We start from the raw sequence: 16288 nt of genomic DNA on the forward strand, positions 1-16288 counted from the left end.
CTCTTTCTGCCCCTCCCCCGTTCATGCTCTGTCTCTCTCTGTTCCAAAAATAAATAAACGTTGAAAAAAAAAATTAAAAAAAAAAAAAAAAAGAATTCTTTATGCCCTTGGGACACCTGGGCGGCTCAGTCAGTTGAGTGTCCGACTCTTGATTTCAGCTCAGGTCTTGATCCCAGGGTTGTGGGATCGAGCCCCACATCAGGCTCCGCACGGAGCCTGCTTGGGAGTCTCTCCCTCTCCCTCTCTCTCAAATAAAATAAAAAAATAAGGAATTTTTCGTATTCTTTATAACCACTTTCTGTCATATGTTCAAACACACACACTTTAACTGGTGGTTTTTGTTCTTGTTAATGATGTGTTCTGCCACATAATAGTTTTCATTTTTTCATGGGCACTTTTGTCTTTGTTTTAATGTTTTATTTATTTGGGGTTTTGTGTCATAGATTATAAAAATAATCAGTCCTATTTTCTTCCACTCTCGTATTTTAATATATTAAAATACAAAATTCTTTTCAACAACTTAATCCATCTGAAACTTATTAGAAGATAAGAATAAGGACCAGCTTTATTTTCTCCTATAGCGTTAGCCAATTTTCTGAATACTGATTGCTTTCTTCGGTGAATTTTTTTTTTTTTTTTTTTGAGAGAGAGAGCGAGCGAGCATTAAGAGAATGCAAGCAGGGGAGAGGGACAGAGGGAGAGGAAGAGAGAGAATCTCAAGAATCTTAAGCAGGCTTTGTGCTGGCAGAGCCGGACACAGGGCTCGATCTCACAACCATGAGATCCTGACCTGAGCTAAAATCAAGAGTCAGATGCTTGACCAACTGAGCGACCCAGGCGCCCGCCCCCCCACTCCCGTGAATTTTAAATCCTGGCTTCCTCCTATTGTTTCGTTATGTAAGCGGATCAGTGGACCTTTCTTTTGACTCTGTTCTTTTTATATTATTGCCACCCTGTTCTGAATCTTACAACTTTATAATAAACTTTAATATATGATAGAGTTTTCCCTTTATGACCCCCAAATGGTCCTAATTATATTCACGTGCTTAGTCCTCCAACTTAACTTTAGAATCTTTGGGGGGCGGGGGAGGTTCCAAAAACTCTGTTCTAGTGTTTACTGTAACTGAATTCACTACATAGACGAACGGAGGTGTGATTGGCGTTTTAGATGAAGAGGCTCCATCCAGAGAGCAGAGTAGAATAGTTGTTCTTTGTAGAGATCCTGCACGCTTCTTTCTAGGTCATTCCAGGTGTTTTATGTTTTTGTGGCTCTTGTGAATGGCTCTTTCCTTACATTTTATTTCCCCGACATTTGTGTATCAAGAAGCTGCTGGCTTCTCACCAGCTTCTTCTGTTGTCTCTGCTGGTTTTTCAGCTGCTTTCCTCTGGTGTCCCTGTCCCTGGCAGGCAGTTGTCACCTGCGAATACCCATGTGGCCTTCTTCCCTGGGTCTGTCCCTTCTCCTGCAGGCCTCTGCCAGGGACCTCGGCCACCGGGCCTCCTTGTCTTACCTGTGGGTTAACAGAAGTTTCTAATTTCAACAACCCATAATGCTGCTTGCTGTGGCTTGCTCGTATAGACGTATTTTTTTTTTTTTAATCTTGTTAAAGAATTAGCCGTCTATTTCTGCTTTTCTCAATGTTTTTTACCAGGAATGGATGGTGGCTTTTGATAAATGTCTTTTAATCATCTATTGAGATGATCATATATTTTCTCTACAGCATATTAATATGCTGGATTATGTTCATAGAGTTCCTAATTCTGAGAGTCTCTGCGCCCCCAGCCGCCACCGCCCCTTTGGTTCCGCAGGCAGCGTTGTCCCCCCCGCCCCCCACGGCAGCGTCCTCTCCCATAGCATTTCCCCCACCCCAGCCCACCTAGCAGCAGCCACCACCCAGACTGCTCCCACAGGGGCCCAGGGCATTCATCGCAGAAGTAAGAGAAGCAGGCTGAGCCCGTGGAAATGAAGCTGACGCGGAGAGAGCGTTCAGCGGACAGAATCACCCTGTCCCGGTTGCCCCCGTGGGGCGTATGCTTGTTCAAACTGAGGTCAAGGTGAATACGTGGTCTCCTGCCAAGTCCTTCGCCAAAGGATTTTCCTCTCCATGGTTTGAGAACGCTCATCCCCCACATTTTAAAGTAATCTCCCCCTCCCCCCAAACCGAACTCTTACAAGGTTGCCCGTCATGTAGGTAGAAAGCATGAAGACAGAAAGATCAGGGAGAGCACTTTCCCAGAGCGACCACACAGCCTCTCGTTTTCCAGTGCTAGAAAGCGGTATTGTTTTAAATCCTTCCTACAAGTCGCTTAGGAGGGGGGAAAGCCTGGGGAGGCAAAACGCAAATAGCTGCTTTTTTTAGGTAAGATTCGGGTGAACCCTGAAATGCTGGCCCAGTGAGGGGGAAGTCCCCACGGCTGCCCGCAGACACAGAAATGGCATTTTCAGCAGCAAAGGCACCGTCCTTCCACGGCAGAGCAGACAGGCTGGTCACACAGGCGCCCACCAGGCCACCAGCCCTGCGGTGAGGCGGGAGAGGGGCAGGGACGTAAGACGTCTTCTGTGTCCTTGTTAATCACACAGCAACCCTTGGTTCCACCACAAAATGTGCTCTTCCCCCATTTTCTTAAAAATTGCATGGCCTTCTCAGTCTTTCATTTTCATACTTGTAATAGTCATGGCTACAAGAATTATTTCACTTTCTTGCTTCCTTTGTCCCCATCACCCCCACACACTCACAAAATCAATCACAGCGATAACACAGCAGTTGCCACTGCCTGTCTGGGCAGTTTATAGGGAGGGGTGGGGAGTGTGGCAAACCGGAAAATGCATGCTTCTTGAAAAGAAGCAGCCTGCGGTCACAAAAACGAACATCCAGAGTTGCCGTAGCCCCCTGTTTGTCTAATAAAAGCTGGAAAATGTTGGCATTTTATGCATTCTCTCAACTTCTCAGTGTTTATTTTTAAACACCCCACGAGCCAATAATGTGTGAACCTCCAGCTTGTACACAGTGTGTGCACAGAGATACCAACACAAATCACACTTAGACTCATAATCTTGCATTCACAGGGGTGGTGTGGACAAGCACCAGGCTCGGGACTTTACACGCATGAGTTAAATACCACATGATAGGGTGCATCCCACCATCCTGCTCAGAGGGCTGTAGGAATTCAGAAAACCCACACTGGACTGACTGCTGCTTCCACAAAGGACTGAAAATCAGAATGACCTCTGACCTGCCTGAGAATATAGCCCCTAAGCTACCTACCTTCTCTCCTTTGCGCTAGGCTGTTCCCAGAGACCTGCTCTGTCCCTTTACTCACCCATCCTATTCCATCCGTCCACCCATCTATCCATCATTCATCCATCCACCCAGCCACCCATCCATCCACCCACCCACCTCTTCTGGACCACAACCTCCCCAGGCTCTGGAGCTACAGAAATGGCTGTGGCCCATCCTGACCGTGCACCGAGGGATATGGGAAGTGTTGTGGAGGCCCGGGGGTTGTGATGAATTCTCCCCAGGGGAGAAGGGAACATGTGTCAGAACAAGTGCCCCTTTAGCTGGGCCTTTAAGGACAGTAGGGTTTAGCTATTCACGGGAGACAGTGTCCCAATGTTCAGAAAGGCACAAAGGTATGACTGGGCCCCGGCCCATTCAGGACTTGCTGCTGGGCAGTGGGGGAGGAGAGGTCCAAGAGCTTTCATGGGGAAAGGTCTCAGCAGAAACCATTCAAACCTCACTCCAGAAGAGGGGGGATCCTGGGGCTGTGTGATGGGGCAGGGATATGGGAGTTAATGTTCCACTCTTCAGAGCTCTCCGACGCTCCTCCTCCTCCGTCGGCGTCCAGCTGGAAGGTGCTTTGTGAGCTGAGGGTGCCTCTGGAGTGGGGGGCTCTCCTGGCACTGAGCCCAGGGAGGCAGGCTGCTTCCAGGGCAGTGAGTGGATACCGCCATCCCCTCCTGGGAGTCCCAGGCTTAGAGCGGGAAAGGGGGGAGGTCTGGGTGCTGAGGATGAAAGGGATCTGGATGCCCCAGAGTGGAAAGATGCAAGGGCTGAATCAGTGGAAGGTTGTACATTAATGAATTCAGCAGCTGCTTTCAGAGCCCCCCTCTGGCTGGTACTGTGCCGGGTACAGTGCCCAGGCAGACATGGCTCCTGCTGGAGCAGGTCCATCTTGGAGGGGTTCTTCTTCAGACCATCATTTAGGAGAGACGCAGCAATGGGCCTGGGTGGGCTCAGGGCCCCGACTTGGGGTTGCTCCTCTCTCAGAGCCCAGGAACCCAACAGAAAAGCCAGAATGGACACAGAAGTGGCTTCCCCAAGGGCTTGCGGGAGCCGCACGGACCCCTCTGTGGAGTTGATGGGGGACCAGAGCATCTATACCCGACCATGGTGGTGGTTAAAAATGCCTCCCTGCAGTGCCCCAAGCCCTGGTGGCATCAGAAAGGCTGCTCAGCCTCTCAGAGCCCCGGTTTGCTCACTTTTAGTGGAAAGACAGCAATACCAGCTTCCTGGACACGAGGATTTGGTCCCAGCTCGCTGACTCGGGACGTGGTAGCTCCTGCCGCGCCCATCACCTTACTAGTGACCACAGGGGTCACGGTTGTAATCCATGAGCCCTGAGCTCCAGGCCTGTTCTCCAGCTCTAGGGTGTTCTAGAACCTCAAGAATGGGGAGGGAAGTCCTGGTATCCCCACCCTCCCCTGTGCCCTCAGGCCGCACGAGGACAGCCCTCCTCCAGGTAAAGCAGTTCCACGTGCTTGTCGGGACCCCAGCGCTTCCCCTGCCTTCCCCCAGTTTTTCAGAGATCTCTGTAGAACCATAGTCTGAGTGCAAAACAAGGACTCCCATGGGAGGAAAAATAAGTGACCACAAAGTGTCACAAGCCTTGGGCTTGGTTCTCAGTCTCCCCTTCAGGAGCTTGAAGGGGTGGACGTATTCGGATTAGCTGGACAGGCCTCCCCGGTACCCAGACGAGCTGCCCTGTGGGGACGTGAGGCCCTTCTGTGCCCGCTCCTCACAGGGGCACTGGCTTTGACCTCGCACGGGGGGCTGGGTGCCAGCAGCCAGGCTTCTGGAGACAGAAGGGGACTCAAGCCCTTCAGTGAGGGGTAGAGGCTTCCATCGCTGATATTCTGAGAGGGGTTGAACCGTGGGCACCAAGAGTGAAGGCCTGGGCTGTGAGGAACGAGAGCAGGTGCCAGGACAGGCTTGGGAGGGCAGGGCCACTAAGAACCTCATCCACCTTCCTGTCCGTACGGGGCCAGGCCCGTGTGAACGAGCCTTAAGTGAACCGGACTTCCTGTTGGCCTGAATCTTGGCCCCTTCACTTCTCCTCCACCCGCCTTGACCTGGCCAGGCCTCCCAGGCCCAGCCTGGCCCCTCCGGGCCTGTTCTCAGTGCACCCTTCCAGCTCTTCCATGATCCACCCCAGTGCCAACTTACACTGGCTCATCGGTTCACATTTGCCAGTCTGCCCCCACCTCCGAACTGCACCTGCATGAGAGGAGGGTGCAGACGCTTGCCTGACGCCAGTTGCCCCACCAGCCCTGCCCCTGCCCGTAGGGGCTACTGGGGGCCTGGTCCAGCTTTGCCCTGTCTCTCTCTGGACCTTTGGGAAGTCTGATCCTCCCCTGGGCCTCAGCTTCCATATCTGCACTACTCAGGCACTAGAAATAATCCCTTACTATCTTTTCTCCTCTGGAGCCTCTGATTTGATCATTACTGGATTCAGGGAGGGAGGGTATATACTTGCCCTTTTTTTCCCTCCGCAGATCTTCCTCAACTTACAATGGGGCTTTCCTCCCAGTAAATCCATTGTAAGCTGAAAACACCGTGTGTGGAAAATGCACTTAATACGCTTCACTTACCGAACATCCTCGCGTAGCCTGGCCTACCTTAAACTCCCAGGACACACACAGTAGCCCACAGTTGGGCAGAAGCATCTAACACAAAGCCTGTGTTGTGATAAGCCGTTGATGATCTCCTGCCATTTGTTGGATACTGTACTGAAAGTGACACGCAAGATGGTTGTATGGGGACAGCATGGCCGTCAGCGTATCGGTTGCTGAGCCCCGTGGCTGAGGGGGCTGCCAGGGAGCTCTAGCTGCCAAACATCAGATGCCAGGATGGGCTTGGGAGGAGTTTCGTTCAGCACATCACTGGCTTTTGTACCTTCTTAACGTCAAAAACATCCAAGTCGAAACGTCGACATCGTAAAGCGGGGACTGTATTATATTCGGTAAAAGTTTTCAGGCAGTGATTCTCCACCTGCCTAACCAGTAAGATCTCCTGGTGCTTCTGGAAAATGCTGATGCTGTCAGGCCAGGCCAGTTGAACCAGAACCGTCCCACCGGGGGCAGGGCCCGGGGATCGGTGGCTTTGGTTAAAAACCTTCTTGATTCTGATGCATCAGGAGGACTGGTTTTTTCATTCTCAGGGTGCTTTCACACGAATTGTCCCTGGTGCTTCTCACATCTCTGTGACCAGGTGAGGGTTTGATCGCCTCCTTTCTGCCAGCGAGGCTGCAGCTAAGCGACTTAGCCTCCACGGTGCAGCTAGAAGCCAAGGTCGGCATGTCCCATTTACCAGGATGATGCCCTTGCTATGGCAAAAGGCTTTTGGAAGCTGGGGAGCACGCACTGTAGCTAGAGAGGCCCGATGCCTCAGGTGCAAGGTCTCCCAGACAGAGGCACACGGTGCCTGGGCCCCCGGAAAGCCCCAAAGAGAGCCCCTGACAGTGACGTCTCTTTTCCTGGAGAGACCGACAGGCCCGGGTGCTGTGATGGCCTGTGTCCACCAGAGGGCGCCATGACCTGGCGCTGCTCAGCTGGACTCTCGGCTCTGCGAACCCAAATGCTTTTTAATTGAAAATTTTTTTAATTCAAAAAGGATTTGCTGTTTGTACGCGAGTGCAGGTTTTCCTTATGCAGGAGACTAATGTCTTGAGTAAACAGATCCGGGCCCAAATCCACCTTCAAAGGTACTCGCTGTTTGCCCAAGGGAGTGAAAGACCTTCCAGAAGCGGCCCTAGTCTCTTGGGCAAACACTTTGGGGCCAGCAATCCCCGGCAGAAGACAGTGTCTGTGGGAAGGGTTATCCGCAGCCTAAGGGGGATTATGTCTGGGGACATATGTTGAAATTTCATTTGGGGAGTTAGAGAAAACAAGAGGTGGGGGGGAGTAATGCTTTTCTCCAGCCAAGATAACCTAAAAAGGGAAAGCTCCCAAGGGTAGGATTGGGGGGGGGGGGGGGGTGCGGGGACAGCAATCTGTGCGCTGCGCCAGGAGCCCTGGCCCGCTGGTGGGGGGAGGGGCGCGCGCGGGCTGTGAATCAGGAAAAGGCAGTGTGTGCACCCGGGACGACTTCTTCGTTCGAGAGGTGCCTTCCGTCCGCTGCCCCAGGCGGACACCTCCCAGGCGTGGCCCTAGAGCAGCCAGAGTGAGGCCTCTCCTGAGCCTTGCCATCTCGGCCCTCTGCCTACCCGCACCCACACCCATTCCCACGTCCCGCTTTTGGGTCACAGAATTGCCTGAACTAGTCCCCAGAACAGCAGCAGGCCACCTGGCAGTTGGGTGACAATGTAGGATCCTGGGCTCCACCCCAGACCTTCAGAGTCAGGACATGCGTTCTACCAGGACCTCCAGGGGATCTACATGTGTTCAAGGTTCATCAGCCTGCTAGTCTCTTGCTCTGGGTGCCCTCTCTCCCCGCCCCTGAGGGGTAGCCACGCCGGCCAGTCCACACTGGCACCTTGGCCCACCCGGAACTGCTCCTAGGAAGCCACTAGGTGTTTTCAACCACCCCAGCCCCGGCCCGTGCCGCTCTGGCGCTCATGCCTGCCCTCTGCTCCCCTCGCGGACCCACACCTCCGGGTCTCCCACCCCCACGTGCAGGGCCCGTCCTCATCTTCTGACCTTGTGTGCTTCTCTTGAAGCATCTCCACATCTGCCACTCCAGCTGCCCTTCCCCCCGAGTGCTTCTAATCCCCGACCTTTTATCCCTGGTTCCACGTCTCCCCAGCCGGGCTCCTTCCCTTCGGTGCTGCTGGGGACCGCCCTCGGCCACTGGCCGAAATGCACTCCTGCCCTCCCACAACCTGCCTCTCCTCCTGTGTTGCCCCCTTTGGTTAATGGCGCTGGCACGCACATGCTCTGGCCCCGTGCCCAGCACCGGGCGGAGGTGGTGGGTGCTGGTGGAGTCGAGGAGGGAACCTTCCCTGTTGTGATGCACGCAAGCAGCCACCAGGTGGCGGTGTTGTCCCGGGCTTCGCCCAAAGGCGGCCTTGTCCGGGGCTGCTCTGCTGGGCCAGCCTCCTGGGGCAGGAGTCCAGCCTCGGCCTGTGCCCTGGTCATCAGGGAGCCCAAACGCGAGCGGGTTGGGAGCTGCTTTAATAGCTTTTTCGAAGTAGCCAACAGATGTGCAGTGAGTGCCTGCTTGGCGCCAGGGCCATTCAGGCCCCTAACCTGCTGTAGCTCACGCCGTCTTCCCAGTTGGCCCTGGGAGTAGATTGTGACCCCACTGACTTTTGTGAGGTTTAACGGACATATACCACGAGCTTCAGGTGTCCAACATAACGAACCCATATTTATATAGATGGCAAAATAATCACAATGAATCAACATCTGTCACCATGGTGACAAATTTTTGAGATGAGAACCTTTAAGATTTATTCTTAGCAACTTCCAAATAAGCAACACAGGATCAACCATAGTCGCCATGCTGTGTGTCACATCTCCCTGACTTATCTTACAACTGGAATTTGTACCTTTTGACCCCCTTCGCCCATCCACACGCCCTCCCCTGGCGAGTACCGGTCCGTTCTCTGTACCTGTTAAGTATGGGGTGTTGTGTTTTTGTTTCGTTTTGTTTTCTAGATTGCACAGATCAGTGAGGTCACATGGTATCTTTCTCTGACTTATTTCACTTCACACGATGCCCCCAGGGTCCAGCCCTGCTGTTGCAAACGGCAAGATTTCGTTTTTTTATGGTTGAATCACATCCCGTGGCACATATACGCCACATCCGTATCCCTTCATCCGTCAGCGGCCACGGAGGCGGTCTCTGGCGTGGCTGCTCTAGATGGTGCTGCCGTGGACGTGGTGCTGCAGGTATCTTGCTGAGTTAGAGTGAAGTGGAATCGCCGAGTCCTAGGGGACTCCTAGGTTCAGGGTTCTCGGGGTCCTCCAGGTGGCGGCACCAGTTTGTGTTCCCAGCAGGGCACAAGGGTTCCCTTTTCTCGCCTCACCAGCACTTTCTTTTTAATATTTATTTTGGGGACAACGGGAGAGAGAGAATCCCAAGCAGGCCCCGCGCCATCTGCCCAGAGCCCGACGCGGGGCTCGAACCAGCAAACCGTGAGTTATGATCTGAGCCGAAATCAAGAGTCAGAGGAGCCTCAACCGACCGAGCCACCCAAGCACCCCAGCACTTATTTCTTAATGTGACCCCACTTTAGAGATAGGTTCACTAAGGTTCAGAGAGGGGCAGAGACCTGCCTGAGGTCACCCTCCAAAGCCCTTCCCTCTCGCCCCTTCTGGCAACAGACCTTTGTAGGGACCACAGTCACAGCTGCGGTGTAGGCCCCGTGGCTCCGGGCTCAGGAGCCTCTCGAGGCTATTCAACACAGGGATAGGATGGGGCCAGTGCAGATCTGTGTCCGTCTGTCCTGGGTCAGCCCTTGGGGCCCTTCGGCAGGGGTGGCCTACTGGACTGCCTACCCACCATTTCTACTTGAGGGAAAAAGCCTCAGAGGTCTGCTCCCCCTCATTCAGGACTGACCCCTAAAGCCATCAGCACTTAGCTGTTCTCTGTGCAGTGGGCAGTCACTTGGGGGCAGGGGGCCAGGCTTCCTGTCAGCCTCCCCAGTGTCCCCGAGGAAATAGCCTCAGCTGGTGGCCAAGTTCAGCCAGGACAACTGCACTTTGCTCTGTTTTACACAGACAAGCCCTTTTTTAGGGCAATTCTGCTCAGAAGTGTTTAGATGTTATTTAAAATATTTAACAGGGGCGCCTGGGTGGCTCATTTAAGCCCCAACCTCAGCTCAGGTCATAAGCTCACGGTTTTTGAGTTCAAACCCCGCATAGGGCTCTCTGCTGTCAGCATGGAACCTGCTTCAGATCCTCTGTCTCCCTCTCCGGCCCTCCCCTGCTTGCTCTCTCAAAAATAAACATTTAAAAAATAAAATGTTTAACGACCACTGACCTGATCCAAACTCCTCACTCCTAAACCCCTAGGACCACACGGCTGCCTTGGCACATAACGGGCTGGGCTGCTCGCCACAGGCCCACTCCCAGCCTCTGAAGCTCAGGCCAGCAGGCCCGTGTCTGCTGGAGGGCACTCCTCACCTATGTCTGCTCTTCTGCCTGGCACACCCCCCCCGCCCCCCCGTTTCGATGCCCACCAGGTCTTCGGGGGGAACCATGGGGGCTCCCCGTCCCCCAGCAGAAGTACTTGCCGCTCTGAGTCTCCATTAGACTCCGAGCCCACCTATACATGCTCCTGGGATCTAGGGTCAGGTAAGCTTCCGTCTTAAGCATGAGGTGGCACAGGGCACAGATGTGCCCTGTGCCACCCTGGCCCAGGCTGGGTCGCCGGTGTGGGCGCTGCCCCCCGGGAGCCTCGGCTTTCATCAGCTAACCAGGACAGTCACCCACCCTCCAGGGAGCAGCTCTGGGAACTCAGAGAGGTACACAGACGTGTGGGGTGCTGCCCCTTCCCCGCACCGCTTGGGTGTGTCAGCAGCCGTGCCCAGAGAACACGGAGTCAGAGGGCCCCTGGGCAGTTGCGGGATGGGGTGTACCTCGCGCGACCCTCTCCTGCAGGCAGCCTGGCCCGGGGGCAGCGCGTGGCTTCGGGCGCTGCAGCCCCTGGACCAGGACTCCGTCCTCACACCCTGGGCGGCCAGAGCGCTGTCTGCGCACACGCACGCACGGTGGCACCACGCGTGGGCGCACGCTCGGCAAGGTGGCACCGGGGCCTCCGCGGGCCAGGCCGAGGCCTCCCTGCAGCCTCCTCGCGCACTGACCACGCTTCTCTGTCCGCTCCCTCCCACAGTATGAGTACAGCTTCCGCACGGAGCAGAGCGCCGCGGCCCGGCTCCCGCCCAGCCCTACGCGGTGTCAGCAGATCCCCCAGTCCTGAGGCCCGGCCGCCACCCCGCCCCCTCGGGGAGAAGACGCAGCCGCCCGACTACCGAGCGCCCCTCCCTCGCCCAGTCCAGTCCCTCCTGCCCGCCCTCACCGCCCCCCACCTCCCCGGGGGCTCGCCTGGGAGACTCCGGGCAGCTGAGCGGTTACCTCCTCGGCCATCGGCTTGCCTGACGGGACACCCCCGCCTCCCCGGGGACACTGTTCATAATCTCGACTAATCTGTGTTTGCTGTAGTGACCAGCAGCTCCTGGCGTGTCTGTGTGACGACCAGCCTCCTACACGCGACCCCACCCACCGCGGGAGCCACCCGAGGGCCCCGCGCAATTGCGGAGCTTCCCGGTGACCCGCTGGCTCCCTGTCCTCCTGACTGTTGCCTGCCGCTAAGCTCGCACGTTCCTCCTGGAAGCCTGAGGCAGGTGGCATTGGGGCACAGCCCCCCGCCGGGGCTCCCCCCGCGCCCCAGAACTGACAGTGACAAGCGCCCTGAGCGTTTCATGGCAACCCTGAGGACTCGAGGCAGGAAGCGGCCCCAGGCCCCACCGGTGGCCACCCCTTCACACTCGGCCCCCAACCGACACACTGGACACGCACAGGTCAGGGCGCAGCCGCCCGGCTGCCCCCACAGAGGATGTCCCCCCCTGGGCGAGAAGGCCGAGGGACCTGGTGCTTGCTTGGAGGGGAGTTTTGCTGCCCGGGACACTGTGCTCACCCACCACCCGCCCTGTTCCTCCCAAAGGGCTCATCTCTGCAACGCCCACGTGCCCTGACCCAGAGACGGCCCCTCCCTGGGCTGAGGGAAAGAGACCCGGTGGGCTGGTGTCCAGCCGCAGAGGGACGCGGGCACGTGGTCACCCAGGTTCGCAGAGCCAGGCTGCATCTCGATGGGGTCTGCCCACAGCAGGAGTCGTTTGTAAAAGTCCGTCTGAGCCAGGTCACCGAACTGGGGCCATGACTGGCCAGTGGCCACACTGGCATCTCCCACAATGCTGGCTGCCAAGTTCAGCCCCACATGGGTTCGCCATGAGAACAGGGCTGCAGCCACCCCTGGGGGGCTCAGGCCCCCACCTCGACGGCCTGCCTGGTCTAGTTATCAGGGTCTGTCTCGATTCCACAGAATGTTGGGATCTCCCACCTCGGAGGTCACTAGAGGGCAGGAGCTTTGGATGGGAGGCTTGACGTGCATGGGGGGGGGGGGGGAGGGGTGGGAGCGGGCTGAGGCCTGGAGGGCAGGGAGGTGCCCCCCCCCCCCATGAAGGTAGCACAGGAGAGCCACAGCCGAGGACGCTCCCTGCCTACCCGTGGCTCCTGGGATGGCACGTGGTGGCTGGGGCAGAACTGGCCAACGTGTGGAGGGTGGCCGCCGGCTCAGAGGTGGGGGTGGGGCAAAAATACCTCCTGTACCTGCCGTCAGCAACGCCAGCTCCAGAACCTCTACCCTCACCGCTGTCGCCCCGGATCTTCAAGGCGATACCTCCTGATTTCTGTGCATTAGAGAAGTGGGCACCTCTCCCTCCCTCCGCCCAGACCCGGGACGTCCCTGGTGGAGCTGGCCTTCCTGTGCCTCCCACACAGCAAAGCGGCAAGAAAATGCAGGCAGTGTGTGGAACCCCCGGGGTCCAGGAAGCCAAGGGCTATGGTGCTCACCCAGGAAGGAGAGAGCTTCGAACTGGTCTCAGATGTACACGCCGAGATAAGCTAGTTGTGTTTCTGGGGAAACTGGAGGAGTCCCGTGGGGCCCAGAGAACCTGTGTCTCCTGCTGCCTTTTGGACGGGTGGCCGGTCCAAAACCAAGTGACCTGCGTGACCCCAAGCCCAACACAGAGGGACGACCAATTCCTTCTGTACCATTCGCTTGGTGCATGTGCTTTGTTCACGGCCTGACTGGAAGATTACCATCCGACAGGCAGCGCCCGGCAGCCCTTCTCCCTTGACCGACAGCCAGGGGTTTTAGCGGCTCTCAGGGCCGAAGATGACCACGTGGGAGCCCAAGCGTGGGTGCAAGAAGGCGGAGCTGGGCAGGGAGGGTGGCTGTCCCCCCCCCCCCAACTCCGGGGCCATCCTGCAGTTACGGGATGGGGCTGTGGGGCCACCAGGAAGAGGCCAGACCGGTGTGGATGCAGGCGGCCTGGGGTGACGACCTCCACTGCATGGTAGACATAAGCAACGTGTAACGGTGACTGAACGTCACCCTAAGCCATTAGGACAATTAGGCAGTGACCGTGTTCGGGAAAGGTTGGCGTCTGTGGTAGATTTTAGGCTGCTCCCAGCCCTCTCTGCCTCTTGGGGGGGCGGGGGGGGGGGGGGGGGGCGCGTGCAGACAGCAGGACAGCCCGGACCCCTGGCACACCACTGGAACAAGGCGACCTTTTCTTTCTGGGAGGGCGCATTGCCTCACAAACCCTGTGACCACACAGGCAGGGAAGGACAAGGGTTCTCGGAAGCGTAAAGGGCAGGGGCCGGGCCCTCCGTCCCCCAGCACTCCCCGCCGCTCCCGCAGAGACCAACGAGAGCACAGGCTTCCCTGCTGCCTTCTCTCTTCCATCTGAAAATCCATTCCGTCTCCAAAACCCTTGGAAAGGGCATAGTGGTAATAGGGGGTAAGTAGGTTGCGACGTGTTCATTTGCAAATTTTTATCAAGGCTTTTCCTGCCCCGAGTCCCGGAACCAATATGGGCCACACGCCCCTGCCACCTGGAGAGCTGGGACCAGGTCAGGACCCCCGCCCGCCCCGGCTTCCTTGCTGGCAGTTCTGACCTCTGCACAGTTGGCCACCAGGAGCCCCTGACATTTGCTTCCCCACCCCCCACCCCCCGTGCTGTTCAGAACGGCAGCGCGGCGGGCGACAAGGACTAACACCTACTAAGCACCTGCTCCGTGCCAGGCAGTGGCACGTTTCTCCTCTTTAAGCACATTTTCTCCCGTTCTTCTCCCTTGAAAAACACCCAGAAATGGATGTTCGTTGCTCCCGGTTAGAGACGAAGAAGCGGAGACCAGTCCGCGGCACAAAGCTGGCAGAGACCGGATTTGGGCCCGAGGCTCGTCGGACCCCAGAGCCACTGTGCCGGCTGGTCCAGCATAAGCACACGCCTCACGGCCCCTTTTGGTTCCGGTCCCGTAACGGACCTCCCAGCGCCGCCAGCCACGCTGGTTCCGGCGCGATAGCGTCGCCGCTGCGCCATGGTGCTCGGCAGGGGGCGAGAGCCCAGCTGCCCCCTCGCTCCACCCCGACGACGAGGGCTCCCCTGAGATGCAGGGAGCCCGAGAGCAAAGCAGGGCCTCGACCCCCGGCAGCCGCGTGCCCACGGGGGTGCGGGGCCCGAGCTCTGACTCCGCCCACTGCCCGCCCTGCCGCCGGGGCCTGGAGGCGGCGGCCCCTCCTCCTTCGCCCGTCCGGATGCCGCCCCGCGGGGCCGTCACCGCCCGGAGACGGGGCTTCTGTTCTCCCCGCGACAGGTGTGTGGGCTGCCATGGGACGCTGGGGCCACGGCCCGGGCCGCTGTGCCCTCGCCATGGGAACGACGTCCTTACCGTATTTATTTGAGGTGACTCTGTACTTGGCGAAGGGAAGTTTCACTGTGTGATTGTCTGTCTTAATATAATTTGTTAAATAAACGTTTTAACCTTTTCCCGGGCTTGCTGCTGTGGCGCTACGTGAGCGTGAGCGAGGTCGGCGTCCCTCGGGGAGGCTCCAGCATCTTCCCCGGCTCCTCCCAGATGCTGGCTGGGGGGGGGGGGGGGGGGGGCAGACAGCCACCGCCCGGCCTTCCCACCCGCTAGAAAGAAGCCGTGGGCTTCTCTGCCCCTGTTTAGTTTAGAGACCTGGTTATGAACCGGAGGAATTCACGAGGGCCTAGAAAGCCCTGCCGTTCTCTGGGAACAACCCTCAGGAATGCTCCTTGGAGGCAAAAACCCCAGTTGCCACAAAAGCACCTGAAACCCGTGCGCGTCAACAGGTCGCCAACAAGAATGCGCTTTCATGTGCGGCTTGCCCGGGGCCCCGTCTGCGAGGGGTTCGGGGCGGCCGGGCTGCTCGAGAGGACACGCGGCCCCCGTGGTTTCGGTCCTGTCCCGACGACTCACCTGCTGGCGAGACGCCACTGCGAACGCCGGCGAGGGGACCAGAGGCCCGCGGGACACGGCCCACGGCTCCGTGCGAGGGCCGTCACTTCAGATCTCACTATCAAAGCTCTTTCCCTCTTTTGTAAGTAACCTTTGCATTTTTGGGCTTGACGTGACAACCTGAGCTGTCACTGCCTCCAGCCCTGTTTACGCCAGACTCAGAGTGGGGCCCACATTTAGCTCACCTCTCATCAGGGCCATGAGAGTCCCCCAAGTGTCCCTGCCTCCAGCCTAGGACCCCCACCTCTGGCATCTCGCAAGAGCGAGGAAAAGCAGCCCAGAGAATTCCACGAGAAATCCACAAGGAACACTCAACGCAGGGTCTGAAGAGCGGGATTCCAATTCTGGCTCTGCCACTCCCTGACCACGTGCACGTCACTGGTTACCCAGCACCTGCAGAAGGAGAGGGTGCGTCCCTCCTGGCTTACCCTGGGAAGACGGGAGGAAGGGCTCTTAGCGTCAGCAGAGACCACGTGACTTGCCAGGTCTCTCTTCGGGGCCAGGGTTGGGTGTTGCCATCCACAGCCTCGTGCTAGGTCACCCAGGAAGTTCAAGTGGTGGCCTCGGACTGGCATCCAGGGCACAGAGTCGGTTTGCAAGAGGCCTCATGCACTGCTCAGACAGACAGACGGATTCCCCAGAGCCGGGAGGGGGAGGCAGCTCACAGACCTTAGGGCAGCAAGAAACCAACACCTACACACGACAGCCTAGGCCAGGGAGGGGTGAGTGGCCAGACCCAGAGGAAACTTGGAACCCAGAGCAGGATGCAGCCAGGCGGCACCTGTTTCTGCCTCATCTGAGCATCTGCTTCTAGTTCTCTCACACTCAGGCCCTCCTTCTCACGTGCTCTGTCCACCAGTGTGCACGGCACATGCGCCTTTGTGTGTAGACACAGCCACTCGAGCTTACGTGTCTCTGTTCAGAAGATCCAGAGGCAAGAGTCCCAGGACAGACTCTGATTGGCCAGCCTGGGTCACGTGACCCTTTCTGCCCCAGCGACTCTGGCCTGGGGCGGGG

General features: G+C 57.4%; 1 protein-coding gene and 1 long non-coding RNA gene across 5 annotated transcripts in view; one reads left to right on the forward strand and one right to left on the reverse strand.

Annotated features, from left to right (window-relative positions):
* Positions 1–16288, forward strand: part of MVB12B (multivesicular body subunit 12B) — a 220972-nt gene that overhangs the window by 179853 nt on the left and 24831 nt on the right. Inside the window, exon 10 of one of the 2 annotated variants that reach the window (XM_086684034.1) lies at positions 11058–14777. The exons of the other annotated variant lie outside the window; for it this stretch is intronic. Coding sequence (XP_086540160.1) covers positions 11058–11144 — 87 coding nt within the window. The 3' untranslated portion in view covers positions 11145–14777. Of the gene's footprint in view, positions 1–11057; positions 14778–16288 lie in introns of those variants that run through there. 2 annotated transcript variants of the gene reach the window in all.
* The window catches only part of LOC147575066 (uncharacterized), a 54729-nt gene that overhangs the window by 9669 nt on the left and 28772 nt on the right, over positions 1–16288 (reverse strand). The gene's annotated exons all lie outside the window — the stretch shown is intronic.

The sequence above is a fragment of the Puma concolor genome, chromosome D4 (assembly GCF_028749965.1).
Source record: "Puma concolor isolate L17-30 chromosome D4, mPumCon1.1.hap2, whole genome shotgun sequence".
Lineage (NCBI taxonomy): Eukaryota > Metazoa > Chordata > Mammalia > Carnivora > Felidae > Puma > Puma concolor.